The sequence below is a fragment of the Patella vulgata genome, chromosome 4 (assembly GCF_932274485.2).
Source record: "Patella vulgata chromosome 4, xgPatVulg1.2, whole genome shotgun sequence".
NCBI lineage: Eukaryota > Metazoa > Mollusca > Gastropoda > Patellidae > Patella > Patella vulgata.
The window spans coordinates 7,854,076-7,877,276 of NC_065882.2; the positions used below are offsets into that span (position 1 = coordinate 7,854,076).

Genomic DNA, 23,201 nt, shown 5'->3' on the forward strand with positions numbered 1-23,201 from the left:
ATGGTCGATAGACTGGTTAAGCGAGACTAATTTCAAAACAAGGGCACGTAACCTATCTTTTACTCAAAAGTGTCTGGATGTTATGGACGCAACTTGGAACCAGTTTTCAGTCTATTATTTATAGATGATTAATGGTCATAGCTTATTAAGTACAACATGATCGTTTATTTAGTGACTATAATTGTGTGAAACTGATTTGAGGCTTGGCATATATATAAATATTGTGGCGTAATTGTCGAGATATTTGGAGATATTTATTTATGGTGGGTCACCCTAATTTTGTACTATAGTTACTTCCCATTACTTGGAATAAACATGGCTCCTTAAATACATTTGTTTACATTGCTCAGCCCTAATCCCAATCTGATTAAAATACAGATCTATATTTCGTTTCGTTTTTTATACTTTCGATGGCCTACACTACATGAAGATCTGACAAGTTATAGCGATAGGTCACGTCAGGGGTCAAAAGACCGACTTATGACCCTATGACATCAGACATTTGAATAACCAATCAGCATTGATGTTACTAGTGGATTACCCACAGTTCCGTGAAAACACACCTAAAGCTCGCCGTAACAGACTGTTTCATTGGCTTATATATACCTGACACCAATCAGAACACAAGGTAAATAACAACTCTTCCAGATCCAAGTGTAGTAAAGACAAGTAAAACGAAATATTGAACTATAAAAACGAAAAACGAAATAGGATCTGTGTTTTAACCAGATTGCCCTCATCCTGAACCATCTAGCCTACAAGATGAAACAGTAATATGCCCATTTTGCATCATTATGTTGTAGCATTGGGTTGTATGTGGTGATATTGGGGTGGTATTGGTGTAGTATTGGGTAGTATTGGTAAATCGTCTCACCCATTTAACGACCTTCTTTTGTGGGCAAGCACCATGGAGTTGCTAGAGAGGAAATGATGCTGTGATAGTGCTACAGTATACTCTGATTTCAATCTCAAACTACCAGGCTGGAATATTATTATAAAGCTGTGCTATTTTATACTTACTGTAAAGCTGTGATATTTTATACTTATTGTAAAACTGTTTATACTTACTGTAAAGCTGTTATATTTTATACTTATTGTAAAACTGTTTATACTTACTGTAAAGCTGTTATATTTTATACTTACTGTAAAGCTGTTTATACTTACTGTAAAGCTGTTTATACTTATTGTAAAGCTGTTTATACTTATTGTAAAGCTGTTTATACTTACTGTAAAGCTGTTATATTTTATACTTACTGTAAAGCTGTTTATACTTACTGTAAAGCTGTAATATTTTATACTTACTGTAAAACTGTGATATTTTATACTTACTATAAAGCTGTTATATTTTATACTTACTGTAAAGCTGTTATATTTTATACTTACTGTAAAGCTGTTATATTTTATACTTACTGTAAAGCTGTTATATTTTTTATCTTATAAGCCGTGAGTATATCAGAATACATCTTCATAGAAATAACTTGTAAACTATTCCTGGTGATATCAACTAAATCATATCTGTAACATAATAAGGGCCATACTATATACCGGAAAACACCGGAAAACACAGGAAAACAACCGGAAAACAACGGAAAACAACCGGAAAACACCATTTTATACTGAATACCGGAAAACACCGGAAAAGCACTAAATACCGGGAAACATCCTAAATACCGGAAAACACCCTAAATAGGTAACCCGGAGCCTGGTCCTCTGTGTGCGGTTTTGGACCAAGTGAGCGCCGATGAAGGAAGGTCAAGGTCATTACGATGTTCGTTTTACAAATAGCCCCCACCCCACCCCCCAAAATAATCCGATTTTTTTTTCTCCAAAATTTTTTTGACGAAAAAATTTTCTGTCACAAAAAAAAAAAAAAAATTGGTTTTACAAAAAAACATTCCGTGAAAATAATTTTACAGAGAAAAATACTGGAAAAAAATTTAGAATTTTTTTTTGAGAGAAATTTTGGAGAAGAAATTGTTTAAAAAAATCTGAAAATTCCGATTTTTTTTTCTCCAAAATTTTTTTGACGAAAAAAAATTTCTGTCACCAAAAAAAAATTCGAATTTTTCCGAAAAATTGGTTTTACAAAAAAACATTCCGTAGAAAATAATTTTACAGAGAAAAATACTGGAAAAAAATTTAGAATTTTTGGGGGAGAGAAATTTTGGAGAAGAAATTGTTAAAAAAAATCTGAAAAGAAATTTTTCTTTGACCGTAGGCGATTTTTTTTTCTCCAAAATTTTTTTGACGAAAAAAAATTTCTGTCACAAAAAAAAAATTCGAATTTTTCCGAAAAATTGGTTTTACAAAAAAACATTCCGTAGAAAATAATTTTACAGAGAAAAATACTGGAAAAAAATTTAGAATTTTTGGGGGAGAGAAATTTTGGAGAAGAAATTGTTAAAAAAAATCTGAAAAGAAATTTTTCTTTGACCGTAGGCGATCGCTCGCTTGTATGTTAATGAACTTATTTCATCAGCGCCCACCTGGTCCAAAACCACACACGAGGACCGGAAAACTTAGAAGAGTAAACTGTGCTCGAGATTTTTTTAGAGAGCGCGCCGCTTCGGGAGGGATCATCGTCAGACTTGGACGGGGGTGGAATTGTCCAGTCACGTGACGAACATAGATCTCGCGTTCCTCAAGCCATATTATTTCTACAGTCATTGTCATTAATCACAAATTACGGGATGATATTCGAAAATGCAGGTTTACTTTGAAATAGTGCAAATGATACTTTTCCATCTACAATCTTCAGGTCAAAGGATGCAAGTTCTTACACAGTGCAGTATAATTTGTGCAACAGAAGACATCTCGAATATCGTTTGTCGGAAAAAACATTTTCTCAGGGACATTTTTTTCCGAATACGCATTCTTCAGCCACCAGGAGGTGGATAACATAGTAATGTTTTATTACGATAGTAGTACATAAAACAAATTGGTTGCCTGAGGTTCTGGGAGAAAGTAGCCTCATCGGCTAGAGTCCTCTATTTCACAAACAAAAACAACAATTCATTCCTTGAAAATTTATCGATCAACCCTTTTTACAGACGTCCAGCTTACCACTTCCCGTCAATGTAGTAAGATAGAATATGTACTTTTCTCATGGACAATTGGGCGAAAGTTGGGGTTTTCTCAAGGAAAACTGGTCAACAAGTTGCAGAAAAAAGCTCGAAAAGTAATCCAGAAAAAAAATCATGTGTGCGGCCCTCGGAATATGATGGAATATGTTGAATATTATTATGATTCAAGTGATTATATTTGATCCTGGAATGAAAGTAAGCTCAGAAACAAGTAGATTTTTAGCCCTTCCAACGAGATGGATAGCTCTTGGAAAGGATAGACACTTTTCAGATTACAGCCTGTCCAAGAATTGCGTGGCATCCATTTCGTTTGGTGATTAGGACACATAGCGGTTAAACCTTGAACTTCAACTCGAACTATTCAGAGATTTATTAACTCGCTTTTGATGATACTTGCTGTTTTATGATGCGATTTTTTTTGTTACCTAGGGAGGAGTTGGCCTAGTCGCGCCTTCCACTAATTAGTACCACCCTGATTCCAGCGTTACTGGTAAGAATCAGGAGACCGGCGCAACCGGCATATAATGGGGCCCTCCGAGGGCAGTTTTTAACCTACTGACATACTGAAACACTGAAATTTACTGAAATTTACTTAAAACAAAAATTAAAATACAAAATATAATATGGTCAATGATGGAGGTAGACTGATTGCGTCTTTTAAAACATTCAAAACATAATAGGCATCAACAAAAGTTTGGAGAAAAAAAAATCGGAAATTTTTTTTTTTTTTTTGAGGGGGGGTGGCTATTTGTAAAACGAACATCGTAATGACCTTGACCTTCCTTCATCGGCGCTCACTTGGTCCAAAACCGCACACAGAGACCAGGCTCCGGGTTACCTATTTAGGGTGTTTTCCGGTATTTAGCATGTTTTCCGGTATTTAGTGTTTTTCCGGTGTTTTCCGGTATTCAGTATAAAATGGTGTTTTCCGGTGTTTTCTGGTTGTTTTCCGGTGTTTTCCGGTTGTTTTCCTGTGTTTTCCTGTGTTTTCCAGTATATAGTATTGCCGCATAATAATATTATCATCACTTGATAGAAATAACCTGTAGAATATCAACTAAATCCTATCTATAACAAATCAATCTGATTATACTCTCGATAGCCAACACTACATGAAGATCTGACCAGTTGTAGTGGGAGGTTGCGTCAGGAGCCATACGAGCGGCTTTTGACCCTATGACGTCAGGTACTTTATTAACTAATCAGCATTGATGTTTGTAGTGGGTTACCCACAGTTCCGTGCACCCCATGCCAAGAACTCGCCAGAACAGAACGTTTCATTGTGTTATCCCTCACATCATCCAGAACGTGGGTTATATAACAAATCTTCCAGATCCTAGTGTAGGAAAGACAAGTAAACTAAATTTTGAACTATAAAAAAACAAAACGAAATAGGATCTGTGTTTTAATCAGATTGGTAACAAATAGAATAATTATCCAAATAATTTGCCTGCACGTAGAGGAATTTAGCATTGGGAGCAAACTGGAGGAATAGGAAACCCTACTCCTTGTCACATAAAAGCTTAGAATCAAAATCATGTCACATGACTCAATGACAGACCTTATGACCTAAAGCACACAAGTTACAAACTCTCAACAACACAGATAATATCTATCAACTGTTTCATATATATTATATACATTTGGGCGGTTGAGTGGCCGAATGGTAAGAACATGCACGCTGTATAATAACGTCTGTCATTTTTCTCTCTCTCTCTTTGATATATATTTAGATGGATAAATGAAAATTGTTACCTGAATAATTCATTATTTGCTAATCCTGGTATTGATGATGCTACAACCATATAGTCCCAAGCTCTGTATAAATCACTAGGTTTATACCATATCTTTAATATAAATATTTATTACACTAGGTTTGTACCATATCTTTGATATAAATATTTATTACACTTGGTTTGTACCATATCTTTGATATAAATATTTATTACACTAGGTATGTACCATATCTTTAATATAAATATTTATTACACTAGGTTTGTACCATATCTTTAATATAAATAGTTTGTAAAATATCTTTAATATAAATATTTATTACACTAGGTTGGTACCAATTTAGCAGTGGGAGAAAACCAGAGGACCTTGAGAAAACCCACGAGGTTGGTCAGGCCACCCTACTCCATAAAAGATGAGATCGAAACCACGCCACTTGACTCCATGACAGACCTTATGATCTAAAGCACACACATTAGACAACCAAATCCCCCACATATATAAAGTAGAGTAGAGAAATTACTTACTAAAGTTTCATTTAGATCATTTGGTCTACGAGTGAGAAAGACTAGATCACCATCATTATGATTATCTTTACACTGATAAACAGAATTCTACAAAATAAAACATGCTTATTAGTCTTTACTTGCTATAAATAAAATAATAAACATGCTTATTAGTCATTACTTACTACAAATAAAATAATATATACGCTTATTAGTCTTTACCTGCTATAAAATAATAAATATGCTTATTAGTCATTACTTGCTATAAATAAAATAATAAATAGGCTTATTAATCATTACTTGCTATAAATAAAATAATAGGAGATAAAAAAAAATGTGAAAAAATCAGAAAAAGGAGAATAAATATGGCATATAATTAATATTTTACTGGGGAGGGTGGTTGGATGGTGTGGTGTGGGGGAAGCTATGATACAAGATACATTATAGATGATCATTGGCAGTACATCACAGATTACCTGCCTGTATGACATATACACCTGTCTTCATTACCCCAGTTGGTGCAGAAAAGTAGGATGTTAAAGGGCCAATCCCAATAATATTTTGAAGAATAAAACTGCTTAATTTTGTGTTAAAATCCCAAGCTGTATTATGCAGTGTCTTGATAAAACCAAACTTTTATTTTATGAAAATAATGTGTAGATGAAATTTACCTTTCATTTTATAAAAATAATGTGCAGGTGAAATTTACCTTTTGTTATCAAGTACAGCACATGGGTCATTCACTGTACAGTGTACACGGAATCGATTATCAGGTCACCCAACGAGAAAATTGTACCGAAATCTTAAAAGGGTTGCGAGTCTGAATAAACAGTTTTGACGTTCACATCCAGACAACTCAATATTTTGAGCTGAAATTTTGAGACAAGGTAAATATACCATTCCTCTATATTTTGGAGCTTAAATTTCATACGTACTCAGACTTTTATTGTTCAAATTGGGATAGTCCCTTTAAACTACAAATTAAAATCGTAGAAGATGACTTATCCTTTGTTTATATCTATTTAAAGGATTGATACATTAATAATAAGTCATGTTACGGAATCACAGATTGGTGTCAACTCACCTGCAGAATGTTCCACGCTGTATCAACATTTATATCAAACTGTCTGTATCTCTGTCGGGCATAATCAGATATCCTGAAATAAAATTATTGACGTAACGAGCTGTAAGAACAGAGGGGGTGGGTGGGGGAGACTGAGTCGTCTCAAATATCAAGAAATAGAAATGAAATGGGGTTTAATGTCCTACTTTTCTGCACCGACTGGGATAATGAAGACGGGTATACGGTTTCGATTCCCCTGTTGTACGTGACAAGGAGTAGGCTTGCCTATCCAACCTCGTGGGTTTTCTCCGGGTCCTCCAATTACTTTGTACTGCTAACGAACGCCCCCCCCCCCTTAAGCACATACTAATTATTGAAATAAATTTGAACCATGCTAGTCCCAAGATGACCTAGTTTGTGTCGAGGGGATGTTAAACCCCACTTCTCTCTCTCCCCCTCATTTAGTGATTACCATTTACAAGATAAAATAATCCTAAATAAATTTTTTACCATTGAGTAATATTCCTGGGTTCTGTTCTCCAAGCATTTTCATTCATAAACTCGTACACGACCTCATTTTGGAAAATACCTTCTGGTGTAATACCGGTACCTATCATTGTAGAATTCACAAAATTTCTTCCGGTGAAAGGTCCCTTTAAATATTAATAAAACAATATATTACAATTAGCAACAACCTAAATTTCTTCTGTTGAAAGGTCTCTTTAAATATTAATAAAATACAAAAAACAAAGGGAAAGCCAATTTCCAATCTTGCAATGCCTTCCCCTAAGGCTAGGTAAGCAACTTTTCTGTTTGTCCGTGGGATTGAACCCACAACGGATTTTCAATCCACATCTGTAACCATGTGGGTAAACTGACGAGCCTGGAGAAAACCCCCAGAGGATAGGTAAGCAACTTTTCTGTTTTTCGTGTATAACCGCGGGATTGAACCCACAAGGGAATCGGTGATCCAATCTTTAATCTGCCATATGAAGCTAACAAAAATAATGTACCTTGTTAACAGGATCTAAGGCACCGTATAACTCCATAGTTCCACCAAAGTTATGTTCCATACACCATATAAACGGTTGTCCATAAAATGAATGGGTTGTAGTATAGGTTGGATTAAGTTCCGCATCAAGATCTAATATAATCATTTTACCCTAAAAATATTCATCAAGATCTAATATAATCATTTTACCCTGAAAACACCCATCAAGATTTTATATAAGTATTTTATCCTGAAAACAACCATCAAGATTTAATATAATCATTCTATCCTGAAAACAACCATCAAGATTTAATGTAATCATTCTACCCTGAAAAAACCCATCAAGATCTAATATAATCAATTTACCCTGAAAACATCTATGAAGATGTAATATAATCATTTAACATATACTTATAACATCCATGAACCATTTCAGTGCCTTTATCCTTACAGTGCTTTAAATCGAGGGATGTAGGATTACATTCAATCTGACTAAAACACAGATCCTATTTCGTTTTGTTTTTTATAGTTCAAAATTTCGTTTTCCGTGTTTTTACTACACTAGTATCTGAAACGGTCTGTTACGGTGAGTTTTTGGCATGAGGTGCACAGAACTGTGGGTAATCATATGTCTGATGTCATAGGGTCAAAAGCCGCTGGTATGACCTCTGACGTGTCCTTCCTCTACAACCGGTCAGATCTTCATGTAGTAGAGACCATTGAATGTATAAAAAAAAAAAAAAAAATATAAATCTGTATTTTAATCAGATTGGATTACATAAGGACTAGAGCTATAAAATTTATCAACCAGTCAAACTTTATTGACCTATGGGGGGTTGGATGGCCGAATGGTTAGCACGTGCGTGCTGTATCATACGACCTGTCATTGAGTCAACTGGCGTGGTTTCGAATCCCCGGTTGTACGTGACAAAGAGTAGGGTCGCCTGTCCAACCTCATGGGTTTTCTCCGGGTCCTCCGGTTTCCTCCCACTGCTAAAGACAACTACGCGCAAGCGAATTATTGAAATAAAATTAAACCATATGTTAGTTATGAAATGACCTAGTTTGTGTTGAGTGGACGTTAAACCCCATTTCTCTCTCTCTCTTTATTGACCTATGGGTAAATTATCTGAACAATCTTTTAACTGCTAGGCTAAAAACCTGGGGATACTTGAGCTTAGTTGTTCTACATCTTCATACGAGTTTAAATTATTAGGTAATGTTTACTCACTGGTGGTAGAGCTGTAAGTAAAGCTTCAATCTGTTGTGGGCCCCAAAATGGATAGTGAAATAACCAACCTTGCATCAACCTAAGATGAAAATTATATTCAACAAAACAATAGTTCTATCATTTTGATTATGTGCAATGTGTAGGGAGAGAAATTTAGCCAGATAACAGCGTTACCACCTACTATTCAACTGCCAAGGGGATCTTTTACGCGTACATAAATGCGTGCATGGGTCGTCATCTTTTGTTTTCATTCCATTCAAACAAATAGGCACTCTTTCCTTGACAGTTGCGCTGGCACCACCCCTTGACAGTCCTGCTAGCACCCCCCTAACTGTCCCGCTGGTACCACCCCTGACAGTGCCGCTAGAACCACCCCAGACAGTCATGCTGGCACCACCCCTGATAGTCCCACTGGCACCACCATTGACAGGACAGTCCCGCTAGTCCCCCCTTGACTGTCCCACTGGAACCACACCTGACAGTCCAGCTGGAACCATCCCTGACAGTCACGCTGGTACCATCCCTGACAAAGTCGAAATATCTTGAAGGTACTTCACGTCCAAACTCATCAAGGGAGCAATGCTATCTCTTAATCACTTCACCCACGTCTTCATAAAAGGTTTTTGCCAGTTATAATCAATTTTTAGAATTTTCATTTTTCCCCAAAATAAATTGTCATGGATACCAACTGTGTCTTTTTCTATCACATTCAACACTGTGTGAAAATCTTTCTGAAAAAGGGACAATTAATACTATTTATGCACATACCATATAGCTTGTGGATCAGCGTCAATCATAGCCTGATAAACACCTCTAGATGCTGACTGTAAATAACTTGATTGACTGTAACAAAAACAGAAACAAAGAATAAAAAACTACTCTTTCCCACCAACCACACAGTTTACAGTAATGTATCGTAGATTTATCTTGTCTATTTTTAGTGGAACTGGAGAATTTTACTTGTCTTTACTACACTAGGATCTGGGAGAGTTTTTATATAACCCACGTTCTGGATAATGCGAGGGATTAGACAATGAAACATTCTGTTACGGCTAGTTTCTGGAGTAAGGTGCACGGAACTGTGGGTAAACCACTAGAAATGTCAGCGCTGATTGATTAATATTCAAATATCTGACGCAACCTTCCACTACAACCAGTCAGATATTCATGTATTTTAATCAGATCGTCATTGGTAGGCTATGTGGGTGGTGTCATATTAATGCTTAAACATACATTATGCAAGAGCTAAATCTGCCTATTGTAGGTCTTTCTTTAGGCCTGAAATGTTATATGAACTATAAATTAGACATTAATTAACGTATCAAGACAATAATCAACTCTCGATGTCAACGCTAACCTGCCATAATTGTTGGATTATGATCCGATTTGCTGTATAACTTTCCCTCGATTTAACGATTAAATGGATAATCGAGACTATGTTTTTTGTCGTACCGACTTTAGTAATGATGACCGAGGCTATGCGAAACTTTTGATCGCTTATTTCTCGGTTCATAGTAGATCAATTTGACTGAAATTTTCAGCAAATTGTTTTTACATTATCTAGTTTTTAACTATTATTGTGAGAACTGCCAACTCGTTATCTAATCTCCCATAATGTATCTTTAATGAAGTTCTAGAGAGTTGATTATGGGCTTGTCATGTGAATAAATGTATATAGTTAGTTTAAAATTATCAAATTCATTTGAAGCCAGAAAATATGCAGACATAACTCTTACATAATGTATCTTTGACTTTTTTATGAACCATTATACTATTTCAAAATAATCTGTAACTATGACATATATCTATGTGTAATTCTTACTTTGATCTTGGTGTCATTTCATTGAATGAATCTGCATTATAAACATGATCTACTCCAAATTCATTCTCCATCTGTGTAAAATATATTTTGAATAAAGCATATTGTAAAACCTTGAAGTCTGTTTAACAAAAGGTACATACTCTAGTAAAATGTTACATACCCCATAGTGAAAATAGTACATATAAGTTTTATAGTAAAATGTTATAATTTTTGTAGTAAAATGGCATAAGTTCTATAGAGTTTTATAGTAAAATGTGAAATACCGGTATACGTTTTATAGTAAAATGTGAAATATAAGTTTTATAGTAAAATGGAATAAGTTCTATAGATTTTTATAGTAAAATGTGAAATATACATTTTATAGTAAAATGTAACATATAAGTTTTATATTAAAATGTTATAAGTGAAATATACATTTTATAGTATGAATGTGAAATATACATTTTATAGTAAAATGTGAACTATAAGTTTTATAGTAAAATGTGAAATATAAGTTTTATAGTAAAATTGTATAAGTTCTATAGAGTTTTATATTAAAATGTGAAATATACATTTTATAGTAAAATGTAACATATAAGTTTTATATTAAAATAGTAAAATGGTATAAGTTCTATAGAGTTTTATATTAAAATGTGAAATATACATTTTATAGTAAAATGTAACATATAAGTTTTATAGTAAAATTTATAAGTTTTATAGTAAAATGGTATACGTTCTATAGCGTTTTATAGTGAAATATATGTTTTATAGTAAAATGTTAAATATAAGTTTTATAGTAAAATGTTACATATAAGTTTTATAATAAAATGTTAAATATAAGTTTTATAGTAAAATGGTATAAGTTCTATAGGGTTTTATAGTAAAATATTAAATATAAGTTTTATAGTAAAATGTTACTTGTTTTATAGTAACATGCACTTGACACAAACTAGTTCATTTCAGGACAAACATATGGTTCAATTTTATTTCAATAAATCACCTGCGTGTGGGGGTCTTTAGCAGTGGGAGGAAACCAGAGGACCCGGAGAAAAGTCACAAGGCTGGACAGACGTCCCTACTCCTTGTCATGTACCGTACCACCAGGGAATCGATACCACATCAGTTAACTCAATGACAGATCTTATGATACAATGCACACGCACTAATCATTCGGTCATCATTAGACCGTCCAATCTATATAAATGTGATATATTATAGGCATATTGTATCAGATATAAATACTACGAAAAATTTAAAACTAATAATAAAATTATTTGTGAGAAAAATTACCTCTTTGATAAAACTTGAACCAATTTGTTTAAACATTGGATCTTGAAAATCTAATAAATATGTTCTAAAATAGACAAAACAAATCCCAAGGGTAATTTAATAACATCATCTTTACATACTGATGGTTGTGAGGCAAAGGAAATCGCATTAAGTAGAATATAAAATATTTATTCAGTAATGCTACAGATATAAATTTAAACCAAGATGTATTTATGAGAGTGTCAACTGCAAACAGTTTGAATTGAGCTGCGTGGGGGATGGCGGTCTGCACTCTGCACTATCGAGTCCACAACAAAATGAAAATGGACACGAAAGAAGATATCTAAAGAAATATTACCCACTTCTGGAAGTATTAACCATTTCATTTCTAAACACTGATATCTTTAAATAATGCTGGGTGGGTGGGATATTCTTACATTTTACCATTAATCAATTTGCTCGTTAAAAATAGATATTTAATTTTAAAACTAGATGTAAATTTGTTTATTTTTTTAAATATTAAATATCAAGAAATCAAAATAATCTTACTCCGAATATTTTTCACCAAAGTTGGCCCAGTTTGATAATCTTGTAACCTGGGCATTTGGGAATAAACTACAAAATAAAAAATAATCTATATGTATGGATTCATTAGAACCAAAATGGTCAAATGAAAATGTTAAAAGAGGCAAGTCTTTGAAATTGCAAACATGACTTATTGCTCAGTTTAAATCAACATTGATGTTGGCCCTGCCCAAAATTTTTTAGAAGACTAGAAGCCTAGAAACTCCATCCCCAGCAATCTGAGAGAAGAAATATGGTACTGAAATACTCTGATTTTGTAGTAATAACTTGTGATTTTCTTCTGAATGCATAACAACTCAAGATAGTTTTATGAGTAATGAGGGTACTTTTTGTTAGACTTCACAGATTCTAATAATCAGCGATTTCTTTAAAATATATACTTGTGAAACTCCTGACATGAATATATACTATTTGTCATCAGTGAAAATTTGCGCTCAACATAAGCAGCATTGCAAACTGGCATGGAAAGAACAAAGGTCCATGCTTTCATCCATTTCTCGCCCTACGAGACTAAATTCATGCATATTTAGAAATCTTGCATGTGAACAATTGCGGGACATTTTGGCTGGTTTTCAGGGCACAGGACTTGAAAGCATTTTGCGGGATGGGTGGTCACCCTATTTATCAGTGTTTTTATTGATATATATTACAGAGGGAGTTGGATAGTCGAATGGTTAGCATGTGCATGTTGCGTCATATGGTATGTCATTGAGTCAACTGACGTGGTTTCGATTCCCCAGTTGTACGTGACAAAAAGTAGGGTCATCTGTCCAACCTCGTGGGTTTTCTCTGGGTCCTCTGGAACATGTCATGAATAAAATCTGGGTTAACCATGAAACAAAGGGAGAGAATTTACCGAGTTGTAGCTGCTGGAACATGTCCTGCAAATCCTGGTAATACTGGAATCATTCCAAGAGATCTCATTCTGTCCAATATTTTATGTTGTAAACCTAATTTATCTGTAATCCAGGCTTGTGGTAACGGTCCACCCCATCCTCGCATATTACCCATTCGGGCCCTGGAAATGTTAAATCAATTATTCAAATTCCATAATTATCGGTCCATGAAAATTAGAAACCTACCACACTTTTTTTTGTCATGGGTAATTTGGTTTTGTTCAAGGTTAAAATTGTCTTCTGTTAAAAACTATATTTTACTTCCAGGATAGATTATATTTAATAAGGTTTAAAGGGCATATGCCATATTTCCTAAATAGATATTTTAACATTAAAATTTAAACTTATTTACCATGCCAAAAATGCAGGTCCTCCAAAATGTTCTTCCAGATCTTCAAAACTAAAACCAAGCTTCATATACACCTTAAAATTACAAAATATGAACCTGAATGTTGATTAAAGATACATTATGGAAGATTAGATAAAGAGCTGGCAGTTCTCACTATAAAGGTTTGAAATATGGTATCTGATTTATTTGCCGAAATATTTGATCTAACTTACCCGTTGAAATATGGCCTCCTGTCCAGTAAAAGCTAAAGGTAGATTTATACCCTGCAGAGCCATCCAATCAATATGTCTCTCCCATCTTGTCCAGTTTAACCACGCTAAACTATAACTTACTGTACATGTGTTCTGATAATAACGAAACCTATAATATAAATCACAGATGAGAACGGAACGATAACCCAACAGGTGCCCTATAATATGAAACACAGAAGACAATGGAAGAACGATCCAACCAGTGCCCTATAATATAAAACACAGAAGACGATGGAAGGACAATCCAACTGGTGCCCTATAATATAAAACACAGAAGACGATGGAAGGACAATCCAACTGGTGCCCTATAATATAAAACACAGAAGACGATGGAAGGACAATCCAACTGGTGCCCTATAATATAAAACACAGAAGACGATGGAAGGACAATCCAACTGGTGCCCTATAATATAAAACACAGATGAGAACGGAAGAACAACCCAACGGGTGCCCTGTAATATAAAACACAGGTGAGAACATAACGATAACCAAACAGGTGCCCTATAATACGAAACACAGAAGAGGATGGAACAACATCCCGACAGGTTCTACTGTGATATAGTAATTAGCAGGAAATAGGTGTCCACAACAACACAGCCAGTTTATTTTTGAGAAGGGAGGTTCGGTAGTCAACAGATAATGAAACTGTAGTCTTTATTATCTAATTCTGAGCATTCTAGCTTCATTACTGAGGAAAGTTCTGGAAAATAATGCTGATTTGTAAATACCAAAAATTCAGTAAAACACACCAAGATTAATTTATAGGACCTGGGAAATAAGACAATTTTGTTTATAGTCTTTGATTGTGGCTAACGATAAACACAGGTATTTTCTTAGAGGGTGGGTGGGGAGGGATGTGATGGTGATAAGGGGGCCTTATTACCATATAAAATCTTTGAGTATTGATCGCAGAAGCATCCTGGTGGTTTTTTGGTAAAATTGGTGATTTATTACACATACAAGATCTATTGTTGTTTTAGTTATTAGGTAACAATAAAATCATATACCTGTCCAAGGTGGTTCTAGTTATACCAGGTGAAGGTATTGTAGGTAAGTTTGCAGGTAGATTCACTTGTTTACCCGCCCATGTAAACTGTCCGTTACAATAATATTTTATATAATAATAAAATCCCATAGCGACGGCCACTCCCGTACTTCCACTGATTTTCTGTACTCCATTTTCTGTAACGATCTAGGAAAAATAATTCTAATTTTTTATTTTCCTTTATTTATCTCATAATTCTTATAGGCCTACTAACACAACACAGTTCTATGGATAACTATATAATATATAAACATGACTGTCTGAACATATTATAAAACAACACAGTCCTATGGATAACAATCACTATATTATATACACACAATGTTTGAACATAATATAACACAACACTGTTCTATGGATAACAATCGCTATAACATCACTACAGCTCTGTCAATTATTTAATTGGACAAATATGACATAACTAATTATAATGATTGGTTACTAAGCCAAATGATGCAATAGTAATTTTCCTATCATAAGTGATCTGGTGATATTTTGTTTTCACATAGAACCAGTTATGTTTACCAAATTATAAATCTTTTTATGTGTCAATCTATCATTCATTCAATTCAAGTGCATGAGATATGACTTCTCAATAATATGAAACCCAATAATTAGTTAAAGATATAATACGGTCGCAGAGACCATAGTACTACACCCTTGGAGCAATCTGAACACGAAATGAAATAGGGTGAAGCTTCTTACCAAAAAAGAGGGGGATTTTTACCTTGACGGCAGCGCTTCAGCAAACTCTTATTTTGATGCCCAAGTGTCAGGGGATCTTTCAAGTGCTGGCAATGGTACACATCCCAACCGAATGACTTGAAACTTTTCCTTACCGAGCTCTCCTTCCTGCACTACTGACAGGGAAAAATGGAGGCTGGAAAATCATGCGGAACATTCTTAACCTGGATCGAACCCAAGGCTTTCTGGTCAGTGAGCCAGCATCTTTCTTTTTCTTTTTGGGTAACTTTTATCTTGGAAGAGGCATACACAAGAAAAACCCTAATGGAATGCCTATAACTTTTAAACGCTGAATTTGTGGATTGCTTTTAAGGACTTTTAACTAACTTTTAACCATATGGAACTTATTGGATGTACAGTTTTTAATATGTAAATAATCCAATGGTCCAGCAAGCGCATTCTTTTCCCCCCCACAGAGTTTTTTCTATCCGCACTGATGACGCCAAACATCAGTCAGCTGTACCTTCTGTTTTAACCTGGTTTTTATTATGACAAAGGGAGATGACTCGCCCTCTCTTCTCATGACAGCAATTTTTTAAGTGTGTTATAAAGTAACTTTTTTTTAAATACAAGGCCTTTTATTTATGTTGTGTTTTCACCAATTTTCAACTCATTGAGTGTAAATAATTTAATTAAATCAACCTGTCTATAATATTATATTTATTTTATTGGACTTAAATCTGTAATAAACAACAACAACAACAACAACTTAATTTTATATTTTGATAACTACAGTTTGAGATACTACCTTGTATGTATCTTTTCCTTGTGGTCCGAAATTAAAATCAACAGTAACATTAAATTCACTGCTTCTAGAACCTAGCACACGTTTTATTAAATCTTTTACTGATTCTGTTTGTATTTCAGCTGATGTTTTCGCTTTCAAATGTTTTAATGTTTTAAACTCTGAAAATATAAAAATATAAACAATCAGTTAAAATATAAACAATCCAAGCGCCCTCTTCCTTTCCCTCTCTATCTGTATCCCTCACTCCCCCAATCCCCCACTTCCACTCGCTCTTTCTTTACATCTCCTCCTCTCTCCCTCCCCCCCTTTCTATCTGTATTTGTAACCCTCCTTCTCCCCCTTCCCTCTCTCTCTTTCCCCCTTCCCTATCTCTGTATCAATCCCTCTCCCTTACACAGCATCACTTCCTCCATCTCTATCTGTATCCCTGACTCCCTCGTTCTCTTCTTCCACTCTTTCTCTACATCTCTCTCTCTCTCTCTTGCTCCCTTTCTATCTGTATTTATAATCCTCCCTTTCCCCAATCCCTCTCTCTCCCCCTTTTCTCTCTCTGTATCCATCCCTATCCCTTACTCTGCATATCTTCCTCACTCTCTATCTGTATCCCTCCCCATCTCTCCCTCCCTCTCTATATCCCTTCCTATCTCCCTGTCCCTTCCCCCCCCCCACTTCCTTATATCTCCCCCTCTCACGCTGTTGCTCCACCTTCCCACCTTCTATCATATAAGGAAATGAGGATCAGAAGATTCACAGTAGTAGGTCAATGATTTCAGTAGACAGAACAACTAGTTTGAGAATCTCCTCATGAAGGCTATGAGAAAACCCACAAGGTTGGACAGGTGAAACTACACCTTGTCACTCTACTTTACTCAATGACAGACCTTACATACATACCTATACCATCCCCCCCCCCCACCAACATATATACTTACCTATACTATGTCCTGTATCAATGTATCAATACAGCATACACAGGTACCCCCCTCCTCCCTAATATACTTACCTATACAGCATACACAGGTACCCTCTCCCTTTAACATATATACTTACCTATACTATGCCCCCCCCCCCCACTTCCTCCCCCTAACATATATACTTACCTATACTATGTCCTGTATCAAAAAAGCATGCACAGGTAAAAACACCAACCAGTATTACCTATAATATAACAGCTTTGTCCAGTTATTTTTGTTTGAGTGGCTGTTGATTTCTGGGTTCAGGAGCAATAACTCTGTTGCCCCCTTATAAGTCAATCTCTGAGAACTTGTGTGTGACAATATCTATGAGGTTGTGTCAAGCAAGTTTAATATCTTGATACAGATTTAAAATAATTCAATATGGTTGAATAATGATGAATATATAAGTAGAGGTATAACATTCATAAAAACATCTACAACTTTATGAATTTATTATTTCTTAGTTAATGATGAATATTGATGAATACTGAAGGATATTGATGAATAATGATGAATAATGATGAATAATTGATGAATAATGACGAATTATGATGAATAAGGATGAATAATGATGAATATTGCTGAATAATGATGAATATTGATGAATAATCAATGAATAATACCTGTGGTAGATTCATATTGATTTTATCTGTAGTAAAACATCTGATACAGGTTTGTGGTTAGTACACCTGTAAATATAACAGGTAGTTTATCAAGGTAAAATATAAGACAATATATAGACATAGATCTATGATATAATAGATAACAGTAAACAATGTAGGTTATATATTGATAATTCATAACCTTGAATCCCAGTACTCATATATGAAATAAATTAAAATGGGTTTAAACCCCTTTCTGCACCCAATGAAATCATGAATTAATGTCCTACTGTTTTGCTCCGGCAGACCTAATGAAGACGAGAACAGGCTAATTAAGATGTGTGCTATGAGGGAAGGAGAGCCATGGTGAATCAGTGAGTGTTGGTCAAGAATATTCCTCAAGATTTTAAAGGCGTGGTTCCCTCATGTCATTGGTGCAGGACGGTGGGCCTGACAAGGACTTAGTCTAGTCATTCGGATGGTAAGAAAAACTGAGGTGTAAAAGTTGGTATGGACGTAAAAGAACCCTTGACAGTTGGAATTTGAAATATATATAGACCTTCCAGTTTACTAAATGTCATTGTGCTTGATAACGACAAGAGAACAGTTATCGAAACGTTGTGCTTGCTTATAATAAACCAGTGATTGTTGTCCCATATAAATGTTTTAGTTTTGTTATCTACTTACAGCTTAAGGTTTCTTCTTCTTGTGTTTCCACAGAAGTAGTTCATTCCTGAATCAAATACAATCTAGATAACCTAAACATCGGGGTAACCACCATGATCAATAAATAATATAAAGGTGTAAATGCCCATAGGTTGGTGTGTTTGCACTGATGATTACATAATTTACTTTGACAACTGTTTTCTGTTTCTTGGTTTGCCTCCCTTGGTATGAGTTTTCACTTCAAGTGAAGCCTTCTCACTGGTGACCCCGAGATGACAGCCCCCCCCACCCCCAATTCAATTCACTCGATTTGTGTGTGATGTTTATTGCACACAAATTTGTTGTCGTGTGTAGTGCAGTTTTCCTTCCCTGGTTGGGGCTGAGGGGCTGGAGGTCAGGGTGGTCAAATAGCCTACCATGTGGACTTTAGATCATAAGGTCTGTCATTGAGTCAATTGACATGATTTTGATCCCAAGCAGTTACATGACAAGGAGTAGGTCAACTGCACATTCTTGGAAATTTTTCTGGGTCATCTGGTTTCCTTCCACTGCTTAAAAAAAACGGCACTCAGGCAAATTATTGAAACAAAATTATACCATATTTTAATCCCGAGATGATCTTAACAGGGTTTTCATTGGACCTCACTCTCCCCCCCCCCCCCCACAGTTTCACAAATGCTGATTCTTCCATTATTAGTTTTGCCAGTTAAATCAAATATGGCAGTGTATGTTAAATTTGATAACATAACTGTTCAATTTGATAACATAACTGTTCAATTTGATATCATAACTTTTCAACTTGACAACATATATAACTTTTCAACTTGATAACATATATAACTTTTCAACTTGATAACATAACTTTTCAATTTTTATAATACCCTTTATTAACCCTTTCATCAACAATAACAATATACATTCTATGTATATAGAAGCAGGCAGTTTGTGATAAAATGTCACATTTTAAAGATAACTTTTCAAGTTTAAAATACCCTTTTATTAACAATTAAAACAACAATATACATTTGATGTACATGGAAACAGGCAAGTAATGTTGACCTCTTTAAGTAACAAAATCATAGATTCATTATAAATTAATCGTTGTACATTGTAAGATTACGATAGATTTTGAGAGGCTCGCAATTTCTAAGCGGCAGAGATACACTCAAGTGAACCAATGAATAACCCAAGCAGTATCGAGTTTTGTTTTTATTCTATAACTACATGCAAATCTCAAATTACACTGTACGATTCAGATTATCATTAAAAAATCATCATCCATCATAGGTTCCATCTTTTTTCTTTCTTTTTTTTTTACAAAAATTGTGGATGCCTAGTAGTGGTGACATCATTACAGTTTGACGTAATTCTGACAGTGACGTCATTCTGGACAAAAGTAGTACGTGTCCAAACCATAGAATACAACCATAGGTTATTCAATGGCTGTATTCAATGATATTTGCTTGTGTTTGCATGTAGTTATAGAATAAATGGTGTGATTTGATAATCTGTGTGATTTAAGTACGTATTATAATTGGTTAAATGAGCAGTCATAAATCATTAAATATAGCCATTTATTAATAAACAGTTTACACAGTACTGCTATAGAGATTTATTAATAAACAGTTTACACAGTACAGCTATAGACATTCATTAATAAATAGTACCATTGTAGCCATTTATTAATAAACAGTTTACACAGTACAACTATATTAATAAATAGTACCATGTAGCCATTTATTAATAAATAGTTTACATAGTACAACTATAGTCATTAATTAATAAATAGTACCATTGTAGCCATTTGTTAATAAACAGTTATTACATGTACAGTACAGCTATAGTCATTTATTAATTAATAGTACCATTGTAGACATTCATTAATATAAATAGTTTACACAGTACAGCTATAGTAATTTATTAAAAGGTCCATTGTAGCCATTTATTAAATACATTCAATAAAGTACACTGAGTACACCTATAGACATTTATTAATAAACAATTATTCAAGTACAACAGTCAAAAGAATATAGCACAGCTATAGCCATATTAAATATACATTATGCAAGAGCGAAATCTACGTATTGCCTGTCTTTCTTTAGGCCTGAAATGTTATATAAATTATTAATTAGACATGTATTAAAATAACAAGACCATAATGAACTCTAGATGCCATCTTATTGGTCCAATCTTAAACCGATTTGAATCTGATCTGCGATGCAACGGCTGTTGACGATTAACCGTAAAAATAGATAATCAAGACTTTGTTTATTATCATAACAACGGTAACAATGACAATCGAGGCTACAGTGTTTTTGAAATTCGGTTTTCCTGACTGAAATTTTCTGCATATTCTCTTTACATTATCTAGTTTTTAACTATTATAGTGAGAACTCCCAGCTCTTTATCTAATCTCCCATACATAATGTATCTTTAAATAAAATGTTTGTAAAAAGTATCTATATCTGACTACAACCAGACACAAACTTACAGCTTGTGTTGAGTATTATATGTACAAAGACTTGATCACTCCAGCCTCAATAGTGCTATATTAACAAACAGTGTCAAAGGTCATACATAGATTCTCGCTCATCCAGGGATTGGCTGGGATGAAAAATGACCCTTGCCTTTTTAACTGGTAGATTAAGACAATTCATTGTTTGAAATATAGATGTGAACAGTGAGACAATATGAACACAATGTCATAGGGAGGGTGGATGGGTGGGTTGAGGATCGGGGGGGGGGGGGTCGCCGTACTGTTTAACTTAACATTAGCTCATAAGATCTCTCATTGAGTCAAGTGGCATGGTTTTGCTTCTGCTTTTGTACTTGACAAGGAACAGGGTCACCTGTCACACCATGACTTTTCTCTGGGTCCTCCGGTTTCCTCCCACAGCAAAATGCCCACACAAGCAAGTGAAATCGACCTAGTTTGTGTCGAGTGGACATTAAATTCCATTTATTTCTCTCTATATATTTGTGTAGTTTAAAACAAAGCTGTAGCAGTATAGACTGGTAGGTCAGGACAGTATAGACTGGTAGTATAGACTGGTAGGCCAGGACAGTATAGACTGGTAGACTAGGACACCATTTCTAGTTAAACAAACTAGTAGACTTCCACCCAGATTAATCACTAAACAGCACCAAATTTGAAATAAATACCCACAAAGTACAAGATATTAATAACTCACATTACAATATTTAACTCACATTATCAGCTATATTAATAACCCTCATTACAATATCAGTTATATTACAATATCAGTTATATTACAATATCAGTTATATTACAATATCAGTTATATTACAATATCAGTTATATTACAATATCAGTTATATTAATAACTTACATTACAATATCAGTTATATTAATAACTCATATTACAATGTCAATTATATTAATAACTCACATTACAATGCAAGTTGTATTAGTAATTCGCATTACATGATCAGCTATATTAATATCTAACATTACATGATCACTTATATTAATTTTATCAATAACTCACATTACAATATTAGTTATATCAATAACTAACATTACACGGTCAGTTAAATTATTATCAATAACTCACATTACAATATTAGTTACATCAATAACTCACATTACAATATTAGTTATATCAATAACTCACATTTTGTTTAAAATATTAAAAATGTACAAGATGGAAAATATCATAAATTATATTTTCAAAGATCTATCTGCATTTGGACAACATCTTCGTTCCAGTATCTTGATAAATGTTTGTCCAAGTTTTTGTTTTTCTCAGTGAACATTTTTGAGCTTTTCAGGTGATTTTTATAAAACTGATCATGTTCCTTTGTTGATGGCCTGTAATAGGAATACAGTTTGGATGCAATTGACACAGAATCACCTAAAAAAATAAAAAAATAGAAAATAAAAATTTCACTTACATATTAGTTTCTACATTCTTTAGTAGAGTTTTATATATAGCTCCTATTACGTGCTCGATAATCTACTTTTACAAAGTACATTAATATTAATTAGTTAAATGTGGTCTGAAGCCTTCTTAAAACCATTATGGTATATAGAGTTGTTTCCCTTGTTAATTAAAGGCCTTAGTCCTAGAGCATTCTGGGATTGGGTGAACTTCAAGATGGATTGATTCTCCCAAAACATAATTACGATTATTTTAAAAATAATGACGACATTTCGAGAAATAGCGATTAATGAGAAAGGAGGTGATTATTTAATCACCTGACCCCGTAATTGCTAACACTTTGCCCATTTGGCTAGGAGTTTGAGTAATGAACCCCTTTTTCCAGAGCAGTCCCTGAAATTGTCTGATATTTTGTTACCCAACCAGTGAAAATCTTGAAATACAATATGAATGATTAGCATAATTTCGAGCTTGTCCTTGCCAAATTTGTCTGATGAAGAACACTGTGATGAATGTAATTTTTGTAAAATTATTTCCATGAAGGTCAATAGCTATCATACCTGTAGGGGTTCTTGGATACATTTTAGTAGAAAATGTAAATGGTTTTTCCACTTTGGTTAGCACATCTGATTCAAAAGTTTTGCTGTTAAACGTTTCTCCCTATAAATTATAAATCACATATTGTTTGTTAAGAAAAAGAGCCACATTGCCCCTTATGAGTGGGTGTAGGAGACTGTCAGTCCATCGGATGGGACAAAAAACTGAAGTCCTCTGTACACATT

At 34.3% G+C, this 23,201-nt stretch overlaps 1 protein-coding gene across 5 annotated transcripts in view; it reads right to left on the minus strand.

Moving 5' to 3' along the window:
* Positions 1-13,112: 13,112 nt before the first annotated feature.
* Positions 13,113-23,201, minus strand: part of LOC126817776 (alpha-N-acetylglucosaminidase) — a 35,406-nt gene continuing 25,317 nt past the window's right edge. For 4 of the 5 annotated variants that reach the window (XM_056100481.1, XM_056100482.1, XM_056100480.1 and 1 more), the window contains 2 exons: positions 22,980-23,079; positions 19,380-22,392 (listed from right to left, as the gene is read on the minus strand). In XM_056100481.1, coding sequence (XP_055956456.1) covers positions 22,208-22,392; positions 22,980-23,079 — 285 coding nt within the window. In that variant the 3' untranslated portion in view covers positions 19,380-22,207. Of the gene's footprint in view, positions 13,279-13,508; positions 13,580-13,717; positions 13,866-14,763; positions 14,949-19,379; positions 22,393-22,979; positions 23,080-23,201 lie in introns of those variants that run through there. The other variant, XM_050544921.2, reaches the window with a different exon arrangement.